The sequence below is a fragment of the Cygnus olor genome, chromosome 3 (genome assembly GCF_009769625.2).
Source record: "Cygnus olor isolate bCygOlo1 chromosome 3, bCygOlo1.pri.v2, whole genome shotgun sequence".
Lineage (NCBI taxonomy): Eukaryota > Metazoa > Chordata > Aves > Anseriformes > Anatidae > Cygnus > Cygnus olor.
Genome location: NC_049171.1, coordinates 109,022,138 through 109,033,489, shown reverse-complemented (window position 1 = coordinate 109,033,489; position 11,352 = coordinate 109,022,138). Strand labels below are relative to the sequence as shown.

Below are 11,352 nucleotides of genomic sequence, written 5' to 3'. Positions count from 1 at the left end.
ATATATTTGCATTTCCGATAATGTTAAAGATTAGCAAGTATTTTTCCATTTGTAGTCTTAATTGGCAGATAGAACTGTTACATCAGAATTTTAAATGTAGAACTTGTTTTTCAGTATGTTAAGTGGTGAAGTATGTTGCAATTCTAAAAGCTTGTATTTATAAAGCGCTTTAATCAGGTTAATGTTGCACATACTGAATTTTTAGTAGTGTGGACTTACTTGATTTATAGTTCAGACAAAGCTAACAGAAAATTATTAATTGTACGTGTGTATGGTGTGAATTCATACTTATTTATAGTGTTTTTGTTTTTTTTTAAAAAAAAAACTATTTTCAGTTTGCATTAGCATGATGGCATCTATAGCTAGTCCCACCATAGGGGCCTTTTTAAAATTAAAATTGCAAGCTTGTATCAGTGTGTTCATCCTCATTTTCCATAACTTAAATTTAAATCTTGGTGTTTAACATATCCTTTTTGAATTTTTTTTAAGTAGTTATTATGACTTATTAAATGGTAAAAGTTGGATATATGAGAACAGAAGATTATTTACAATAGAAATTAAGGTGGTGGAAAAAGTTAAAACAAAAAGCAAGCCCCCACCATACCTGGATTGTTGATTTCATTTACGCTGGATACTTACATCAATGTTTGCTTTTGTCCGATTTATCTTATACCTTTGTAACAACGATGGAAGGATTTATAGGGTGAATAGACTTGACTAGCCTCTCACTTAAACTGAGGTTGTCTCTGTGGGGTTCAGATAATATAACCCTAATCATGTGATGTGATGTGATGTGAAACTAGTGAGATGAGAAATTTTTCACTTTGGGGAGAATGATTTATTTGTGTCCCAGTACTTCGGCACCTCAGTTCTCTCTTCTAGAGCTGAAGTTGCATCTTGTTTGGGCCCAGCCCCCAGAAATAGCAATCCAAGCAGGAAGTCTGGGAGCTCTTGTCCCAGGCCTTGTGCTTGTTCCCCTTTCTGAATTTGCAGCAAAGTGTCTAGTGCCTCTTTTAGTTCCACTCTTAGTGATCAAAATAAGTTATTTCATCAGGTATTTTCTTTTACCACACAAGTCCTTCATTCTGTCTTTATGGATTTTATCCGTATCCATCCTTTATGCAAAATTATATTAATGCAGTATGCTTGTCCTTGAGAAAGTATGTTGCAGTATGTTTACAGACTGTGGGCATTGCACATGTTCTTAAATACAGACTAGATTTTCCCCGTTTTTAATTTCAAGGCAAATACACTTAATGACACCAGGGGAAATGTCAGCTGTTCTTCAGGTTTTCCCATCAACTATGATTCATTTTCATCCTGTCTGCCTCCATTTTATTCATGTTCCAGGTAATGAGTATTTCAGGAGTTCAAAGCAGGCTTCTAATACATCTGAACTGGGAACTGAAGGACTGCTACTCTTTGGCAACTCTTTCTGCATAAGGTTTGGAATAATACCGGCTGCTAGTCTGGAAGATGGCAAACAGACTTGCACTGTAGTGGCACTGCTAGCGCTCTTTCAGCCTTAGTGCTTTTCTCCCAGAAACTGCTTCCAGAGAACTCTAGCCTGGAAGGCTATGTGCCATAGCCAGCTACTTGCCAACAGAAGTGCTGGGTGCTAGTGTTCTGTGCTGCCTAGTGGTTTAATTGTGAAACGTCTCTCCCAGTCATTCATTTCTCTTCCATCACCTTGAATGTTCTGTGGAAACCAGTTTCTTCTGTCATAACTTGCATTGCTATTTGTATTAATGTTGTTTCGGAAGTCAAGTGGTTTGCAGTTAAGCATTAAAAATAGTATGTTATCTGTTGGTCCAGTTTGGGATGTAGGATGTGACCCTAAGAGCATTCAGGTTTGAAAAAGAAAAAAAAGCACTTTAATGTTTCTGTATCCTCAGTGGATCACAGCATTCAGTGCCTAAGATGCTCAGGTGAACAGCATCTTTCCTGTGGCTGCTCAGATCAAACCGAAAACAGACTAGTTCTTGGTGTACCTGAGAGGGCGTGATACCAACTGGAAGTCCCTGTTTTGCAAAATGAGTAGCCTGTGCCATGCGGGGAAGAAAAGAGTAGAGACTGAGAAATTGTTTAACCTTCTTCCTACATAAAATAATCATCTTCTTCATGTAAAAGTTGAGAACATGAAAAATTCCTTGTTGGTCTCTGGCTGTAAAAAGAAAATGATGTCAATTCCTGGGCCCACAAGGATAGATAGCTGTCCTCAGGGAGGAATGAGGTTGGTCTCCTCCTTTCAAAATCGAGGTCTGTGTTCACCTGTAATCTTGCTCTTTAGAATAGAGCCAAAGCAGTGGGGCAGGTAAAGAGTTGCTCCAAGGGGAGTGACGTTTGTGTGCAATTTGGCAGCCTACCACTTACTGTATTTGTTAGATTAAAATTAAAGTACTAAGGTCTCTCAATGCAGTTTTTTCTGTCCCTTTTGCATAAGCCATATATGCAAAATAGTGAACGCTGCTATGCATATTTCTTGCTTGCAAGCAGCTTGCATTCACGCTGTAATATATTCACGTCTGTTCCACTGTTTAAAAAAAAAAGGTTATTTTTTCTAATTGATCACCTTTCATTGGAAGTAAGTGATACATTGAAGTGGAGATCTGTTCATCTTCTCTCATGATACTCTAATCTTTCTTTGTACTTATTTCCCCTTACATGCAAGAATTGGGAAGAGTTGCTTTTTGACTTTCTATACCACCACAGCAAGATAGTGTGTATCACTAGGGTGATATAAGAAAAGATTTAAAAGAAACCATTCAGGAAATGTTCGGGTGTTTTACTTCATGAAAGGAATGATACAACTTAATGTGATGTTGCTAATTCTGTCTTTTAGTAGGGGATGTTTGGGGTAAGCTGGCTTGTAACTGGCTGAAACCCTCTATTGTAATTAAATGCAACTTGCTCCTTTTCCTGCTGTGTGTTTCCTTGTGAACAGAGCTTGAATTTGTTTGAATATTATGATGTCTTAGCAGGAGACATTCAGTCTCTTCTTTTAAATAATACATTGGAGTCTGAGAACACAAACACACTTGCTCACTTCTTTTTCCGCTTCTGGGATGTGTTTAAATATCTTTTGGATTTTCTTGAGTCTTCTTTTGAAAATACCTTGTATTCTTACATCGGTAGCTACTCGGGTATTTTTGGATACTCCAACTTTTTATGTCTACCCAATCTGTTGGTTTATTCCCTTTTGGCAATTACAGAGGTGGTATTAAAAAATAATCTTGTTTGCATTGGCACGGCCTTGTCTAGAAATAGTGTGCAAGGAGGTATGGGAAAATAAAAGCTGGTTATGGGCTCCACTTTCTGTTAAGAGTTCCTGATGCAGAAAATATAATTCTTCTGATTATTGACCTTAAACTAGATGCAGCTGTGCTGAAGCTGAGAGCCTTCCACCTTCACAGATCTGGAATCTCAAAGGTAACTTAGGAGTGTCCTGCTGTAAGATTTGCCTTGCAGTAATTACATATTGCAGCTGTCGTGTTTGATGCTCTGACCAAACCCTGGCGTAGTGTCATAGAGGAGCTGACACTGCCCTCTGTATATGTGGCTAAATGCAAAAATCTGTCAGTCTTAAACAAAACAGATCTTGATTTAGATTCTCTGGTAGTAACAGTCCCAAAGAAAGGAAAAAAATCTGTCGTCACCACTGCAGTCTGGTGCTCCCCAGAGTGCTTCAGGTGTGTTGGTTCGCTGCCAATACTGTTCTATATTGTAGGTTGCGTTGTTCTAAGACTGAGAAAGGCCTCTGTGAATAAAAGCATGCTAGAAGTAAATTGTCTCACCTGGTTTGTTGTGGAATTCAAGAGTGTGTGGACAATCCAGTCTAAGCAAGAGACAACAGCTGCTGTGAGACCCATGGAAAGGAGGCACAAAGGAACAAGGGGTGAGCATAGTTCACTGGACTGGCATTTGTCTTCTGGTTCGGGTGCTGGCAAGGATGAGAGGTGGATGTTAAACTGCTGCCACATGAAGTGGCTGCATGTGTTTAAAGGCCATCCTGTCTTAGAAGTGAGGTTATTTGCACTTCTTTCATTTCTTCTAGCTTATGCCATTTTTTCCTCTTAATTGTTAAGACCACGTGTTTTAAACTAATCTACCCTCATCCCATCTACTTCCGTAATAAGTTGTCTGGGAGTCAACTGGACTGGGAAAAATGCTAATATTCACAAAGGAAAGCTGAGCTGAGAAATTCTTGGTGTCATTCTTCATCTGTAAACCAAGGGATTTGCTTTCTTTTTTTTTTTTTTTTGCCTCACCTGTTTCACCCTAGACGTGCCAGGTCGCTAGTAAAATAATACCTTGTTCTCAGCTGCACCATTAAAACTGGCACTTGTGGTGAGGGGTGATCAGATGTGTTCACGTGGCAAGGTATTATTTCTAGCATGCCATTCAGGTTCTTTGCTAAAGCTGGCAGGGGACAAAGTCTGAGATGAAGGTAAGCTGAAACAAATAGCTGTTCGGGAGTGGGGATGGTGAGGGCCTCAAGTCCGGCAGCTGATTTGTAAAATATAAAGAGCTTCCATTCCTAGACATTTGTATAATCAAGTTAATGGAACAGAAATATTGTGTGCTTTTAAGTCTCCTAATGCATAATACTCTTTCCCCGTTAAAAATAAAAGGTTTCTTTCTCCATGAACTGTGATTCCCACAGGATGTGGAGGAACCTAGCATAGCTGGATTAGTAGTGCTTTGGCTGTGTTCCTCTAAGGGAAATAACTTCAGTCCCTTTTCTTGTGTTCAGAAAGCCTTGGTGTCTGTCCTATGCCAAGCCTTCCTGTGCTGGCCTTTCACTGCTGGCTCCCTGGGCTAGAGCCATGCATTAATTTAGATAGGTTCTCTGCTTTTCCTTTTGAATGTTGCAGCTGCTGATGTGAGGTCTTAATTTCTGGCATGATTTATTTAACTTTTTCCTTCTCTGGTGTTGGTAGAGCAGCTGCAGCCTGAATGGGCCTTCACGCAAGGGAATGAGTACCGCAGAAATGCGACAGGGAGCCAGCAGCTATGTTTAAAAAACATTAAAAAGCAAGATAATTAACCCTCTTTTCCAAAGCACCCAGGAATATAAATTGGTCCTGGCAGGGGCCATATAGCAGTATTCAGAACATAACGCTACAGTGGGTTTGTAGCATGGGGGATGGCTGAGGTTAGCAGTTGCTGCAGAGTACAAGATGTAATTATTTAATTTCATGTAAGCCATTACCTGTTTATTTTCTCCTGCCACAATTTCCTCTCTCCATTAGTGAGCTCATCCTTCTTTAACCTAGTAAGAAAATTAGGTTGCAAATATTTGTGCTCCATTCAAATTGAAGTGGGTAGCAATCAATTAAGCCCCTGGAAGTTATTAGTTGGGGTGCTTGCTTACTAAAACTCCTCTCTATGGGACTAATTTTCTCTCCCACAGGCTTTTAAAACAGCAGGCTTTGGATGTTTTGGGAAGCACAATTCATGTTAGTTGATGATTTCCCTATAATCTAAGTGTAAACTTCTGGCCTTTTTAAATTTACAGTGCTGATGCAGGGATTTTAATGTAATATAGATTATGCTTCTATTTTCTCTTCTGTTAAGCACAGCACTGAAACTGCTAAATCAGATTAAATCAGTGAGCTCCAGATAAGCACCCTCACCAGAGGCTTCAGGAGACTGAGAAACAGCCTGGTCAGACACTGACCTGGGTAATCTGTCGTGAAGTTACTGTGTAGCTGCTGGCTGAAACGTGGTCACCTAAAACTCTTCACTAGTTTAAGGCAGGAGTCACACTCACTGAGCTTTCACTTCTTACTTACCTATTCTTTTGGGAGGGGCTTTTAAAATTAAAAACAAATTCCTGAGTTCTAAGGATATAGCTCAAACCAAAATATTTTAGTTATACTCAAGTATGTTCATCTTGCCCAATAATTCTGTGCGGGTTTTTCATCTTTTTGTTGCTAAAGTTGTCTGCCTTTTTTAAAGATTTTTGTTGTGTCTCTAATGCTTCCTTTTTGTGTGTGTGGTGGTTTTTGTCTTAATATGAAGCAATAAGGACTAACGACAGGATTTCAGGTTAGGACTGTGCTATTGATTTATTTCAAAGCATTTCAGAATAACATACTCTCTACTCTTGCTTTTATCTAATAATAATGAAAACCTACCCTAACATTCGAAAGGATGAGTTTCCCTCCATGAAGACAAACGAGGTGATAATACTTCCCCATGTCTTCTGGGATATGGACCCCAAGTTCACAGTTAAGTGTGACCCCATGGCTTTTCTGGCATAGGCCATAACAAACTATTCATGCTCGAGTGTTGCATTCACCTGCCCCAGCCCTTACCTCCATCTGTATCCTTGATGACCATGTCATTACAAAAAAACAAACAAAGAAAAAAAATGAGCTCTTCCTTTTTATCTCCCAAAGCTTTCAAGGAAAGATTGTTCATCTGTCTTTGCTTTCTGCATATTCTGAAACTTCTTAGGAAATAGAGCAGGCATATTCAGGCATGCAGGGACAGTAAAAGCTAACCTTATTCTTCTAGACTGGCAGTGAGTGAGCAGTGGCACTGGTACTGAGACCGCCAGCGCAACCTCCATTTCTCACTGCTGAAAACAGACTGAGCTTTCCAAGAACTCTCCCTTGTGGACCTTTCTAGTGAGCATCCCGGTAAGGATAAACCTTTCACAGTGAGCAGGGAGCAGGAACCCTGCTGGCATGACTTCATTTCTGATATGTGGGTGGGGTCAGGCTTTGTTTTCCAAGGGGACAGTTGCTGCTTGCTTGTAGCACTCTGCTGTCACAACAGCCTTGGCAGGAGATGTATTACTGACACGCTGCTCACAGCTGACCAATATTCGTGAGGGTCTAGCCTGTAGACTGCTTTAGAAGCAGTCACTAGCCAGGCAGAGCTGCTTCTAAGCCATTTTGCAAGCACTTTGGCTACTTCTCTTATTCTTCTCCTCAGGTGTTAATGTTTCCCATTTCCCCAGTCGTAGTGTGGCTGCCTGTACCCCTGTATTGGCTTGGTTCCTATTAAACACCATGAAAATCAGTGTTTCCAACAGCGTCAACCTCTTCCATGCCTGCTTTGAGTCATGTGCAAGGGTTGGGCTGAGGCCTGCCAGCCAGATGGTTAGCTCATGAGCCAAAAAGGGTGCAGCAAAGCCATAACAACAAATGGCCCAGAGCTCCTAGTTTCACCAGTAGCACAGGAACTTGTCCACGCCTGTCCTTGCAGATCTGCAAGGAGTCTGTTTAGCAAAACACAACCGCTAACCCTGAGCCAGCTCTGTAGCTGGGGCTATGCAATGCCAACACCAAGCTGATAACAAGTGTGTTTGCTTTGTGTCCCTTCCAAGGGCAGAGCAAGTTTCGCTGCTGAGATGTAAGGAAACAGTGGGTTTCCAAGAGGCTGATACTGCATTCACCTGGGAACTACTGCTCTTATCTGCCCTGCTAGCAGGGAGCTGACCAAGAGAAACGCCATCGTGCCTCTGGCTCCAGGCTGTGCCAGCAGTTAGTGCACAACAGCCACACACATCTGTGCTGTTGGAATGGAAAGGAGAGAAGATTTTGGAGCAAAGCCAGTTGGGTTTTGATCAGATGGGTGGCTGGAGCACTGACTGCTGTAAAATTGAATTTTTTTTCAGTGTGTTTTTTAGCCAGTTTTGGGCTCACCTGGCTTGAAAACAGGAGTCCCAAGGTCTTTGGCATCCCTGTAGTTTTCCTGCCAGTTCTCCCTGGTTTGCTAGTGAAGGAGCAGCTCGCCCCTTCAGCACGCCTGTGCAGCTTGCTGGACCTTCACGAGTGCGCTGGTCCCCACAGGCACAGCCGGGCTGCTTGCCCTCCTGGCAGTGCAATTATCTCAGGTCAGGGAGGCCCAGGGCACCTCAGGGAATGCTACTGGACTGGTCGTTCTGGTGTGTGGAGCAGGCGCAGCCTGAACCTGTCCCTGCATGGGATGTGTGGGCAAGGACTTGCTGATTTCTGCCAGGAACCTGGTAGAAGTGAGGAAGGGAGGGCAGTGAAGGAGGAGGGGCTGTTGCTACAATGACATTTGTGGCTACTTCTCTGCGGGCCTCCCATTATGGACTTGTGTGCCTCACCCTTCTCCTGGCTGCTTTCAGGGCCTCTAGTTCTACCTACAAATAAATGATACCATATTTAATAAAGAAGATGCAAAAATGGCTTTCAATGTATTGTCCTGAATTCCCTATGTGCTAGGCACAGCCCAGCCCGTGCCATCTACATGACAGGAAGTTGCTTCTGAATTACATATGCACGTACGGCATCTTCTCAGCCTCCTTTGCCTGAGGAATTGCAAATAAAATGCCTCTTTCAGGTCTGGCAACCTTTGTGATAATCTTAACACAAGATTCAAACTTGACAGCTCCATCAAATGCACTTTTGGAGCATGTGACCAGGAGGATTAGGAAGGAAAGTTCCCGTTCTTGTGTTTCTGGGCCTACAGGCCAGCCTTTGGGGTCTCTGGTGCCTTGTGGAGGGCAGCGGGGCAGGGCCCTGCCCTGCTGGCAGGGGACAGCAGGTGGCAGCAAGGAATTTGGGTCCCTTTGCTCCAAGTTCAGTGCTGGGGAACGTGCACCCACCTCTCCCCAGCACTTCAGCTGTGGGCAGGGATCTGCAGCCAAAGGCTGGTGGCTGGGCTGGAGATGGTAACACCTTACACAAGCCCTGTCTTGGGTAGCTTTTATGCTGCCTTTGCTTTGTGCTTGTAGGCTGCTGGAGGTCACAGGATGCTCTTCTGTAGTCCCTGTGCTGTATCACCACAGGGATGTACGAAGCTAGATGTGTGCAGGAACTCCCAGCTGCTCGAGTCAGGACTCTGTTATTTGCCAGGACAGCCACTCCAGCTCGTGCGGGGCAGTTTGCCGAGACATCTGTGAGCGAAGAGAGACTGCAGGAGTGTGCCAAGGGCAGCAAGCCCACGCGTTGCTGATCACGGCTACGCTTTGGAGAGGGTGGTGTGTGCAGTTGTTCCTGCAGAAACCCATCCTCGCCCTGGGAATCCTCCCTGGGTTATCCAGAAACATCCGCATTGGAAAACTCGATGTCTGAATCTCTGCTGCAGCCTTGCCAGCTCTGGGGCGTGAGCTAAGACGTCTCTGCAACCCCTCTCCTAAAAAGCAGCATTGCAGAAGAGCTCCACTAGATAACCCAGAAACCTGGATTTGATTCCACTTGTGTAAGCAATTTAATCTACCAGGCGAGGGAGGATATTTCACCTCTTTTCCTTGAGGGAGCTGATATGCTTCCAGACGTGTGCAAATGCCCTTGATGCTTCAGTGAAAGTGGATAAACGTCAGCCTGCCTTAAGAAGAACAAATGCAAGACAAATGGGCTCACTTCCACCAGGGGACAGAATGGAAAAGGATCCAGTGACCAGATGCAATAGCGTGGGACCTCAGAGGAGTATTTGTTAAATAAATGCAGAGAGGTTTAGCAAAGAGGCATTAGGCTGCATCATCACGACGGGCTGTAGAAGGGAGAGGCTGGCGAGGGAGGAATGTGAATGCTGGTGGAGGCTGCCTTGGGTCACAGCGGGAGCCTGGCCAAGGCTTGGTCTCAGCAGCTGTTTGCTGTCGAGCTCCGGCCCCTTCCCTGGCTTCCTTTGGGCTGTCTTTGCTCCTGGAAAAGACCAGGGCCAGCTGCAACATTGGAGCCAGGTAGCGTATAGCCAAAGGAAAACAATTGGTTGTGACATAACCCACGTTGGTTATTTTGGGAAGGTGTCTGCCTTCTTTTTGGTTTCTGTCCTCATTAAAGGTAACAGAAACTGGCTTCAGACAGGTTTCAGAAGGTGAACGGTGTTAGTCACGCAGCAACTATGTAATGTGGTGAATACCTGAGCACCTTGGTCTGGTTGTGCCATCGCCCTCCCTGCCTTCAGCCTGGTCTCTCCCTTGCTCTCCTTTCCTTCTGGATTTGCTTTATTTGGTGTTTTATTTTGTTTTCCTTTTGTCTGTGCTCCTTCCTTGCAGGCCAGGGCACGTGCTCCTTAAGAGGCAGCCCCAGTCCAGAGGTCTTTCACAGTGCTTAACCTTGGCCATGGATTTTGTAACTCTTGGGGGAGGGAAGCTCAGTTTGGCATTTCTAGCAGTCCTCTACCTCCAGGCTCTGCGTTGCCTCTTGCACAAGCTGCCCTGGTGCTTTGGAGCTGTCTTGCTGGGGACAGGAGTGAGCAGAAAGGGGAAGGGAAGCTGCCAGCAGCCCCGGCCCCAGGGGGTCAGGCCAGGCGCAGAACATGGTGACATTTGTCCTGCTGGCTGGGGTGAGGCACGGGTCCTGCACCTTCCCCGTGCCAGGACCCCTCCGACAGCTGTGACTCGCTGAACCTTCTCGCCATGCAAAGCACCAGGCATGCGCACGAAGCTTTTAAGATCCAAGGACCAGCCCCAAAGTGGTTCCCTGCGGCCTGTAAATGAAACAAACCAGCTCTGCACAATCAAACCCCTCCTAGCAAGGCGCTGCTGCTTCCGACAGCTGAGATTTAACCCAAAGGGAGAGGGCAGTTTGGCTTTGAAACAGCCAAAAAGTTTTCTGCGTTAAAGAACCACCACACTTCTTTGAAAGCATGGATGGCTTGTGCTGCCTACCTCTAAGGCATCTCCTAGAGCCGACCGGCACAGACCTCAGGCTCGGTAGTGCAGTGCCCTGCTCCTCAGAGAGCATCGTGCCTTTTAGGCCCTTGATTAATGGTTGGACTTAATTACGTTGCAGCAGCTGGCTCCCTTGCCCAGCTGTGGAAAGAGTCACGGATTTTATGTAACAGATTTTGACTTTTGAACCTTTTTTTTTTTTCCCTGGGGCTGTTTTGCCGTAAACTGCAACCTCAGGCTCTGGCTGCTGCAAACCCCTCTGTGGGCTGCATCCCTGAGCAGGTACACCTTTGGAGGTTGTACGAACAGTGTTTGATGTAAGTTGGTGTGTATGGCTGAAGGCAGGAGGCTGTTTTCAGCTCGGTTGGTGTACGTTTGCCACCTGCTCTATCGTGTACTGATAGCAGTGCTGGTGGGAAGGGGCCTGTTGACGTCTCTCATCCAGCCCACCCTTAGAGCAGGACTATCGCCAGGGCTGGGGCAGAGCAGCGGGGGCTTTGGGGAGCTAGGGCTTGAAAATGTCAAGGATGGAGACCCCTCCTCTCTGAGCACGCGTCCCAGGGCTGCGCCACCCTTCTGGGGAAATTTTCCTAATGCCCTGCCTGAACCAGCCGGGCTGCAATCTCTGCCTGTCACCTCATGTTATACTGTCTTGACCTCTCGGGAAGACTGGCCCCATCCTCCCTGTACCTGCCTCCCAAAGAACCACGGGCTCTTGCTAAATCCTTGCGAGCCCTTCTCCTTCCACTAACAGC

At 45.0% G+C, this 11,352-nt stretch overlaps 1 protein-coding gene across 1 annotated transcript in view; it reads left to right on the top strand.

Annotated features, from left to right (window-relative positions):
* Positions 1-58: 58 nt before the first annotated feature.
* ATL2 (atlastin GTPase 2) overlaps positions 59-11,352 on the top strand; it is a 59,319-nt gene continuing 48,025 nt past the window's right edge. The window contains exon 1 of the mRNA XM_040551845.1: positions 59-3,895. Within this exon, the coding sequence (XP_040407779.1) occupies positions 3,772-3,895 (124 nt within the window). The 5' untranslated portion in view covers positions 59-3,771. The remainder of the gene's footprint in view (positions 3,896-11,352) is intronic.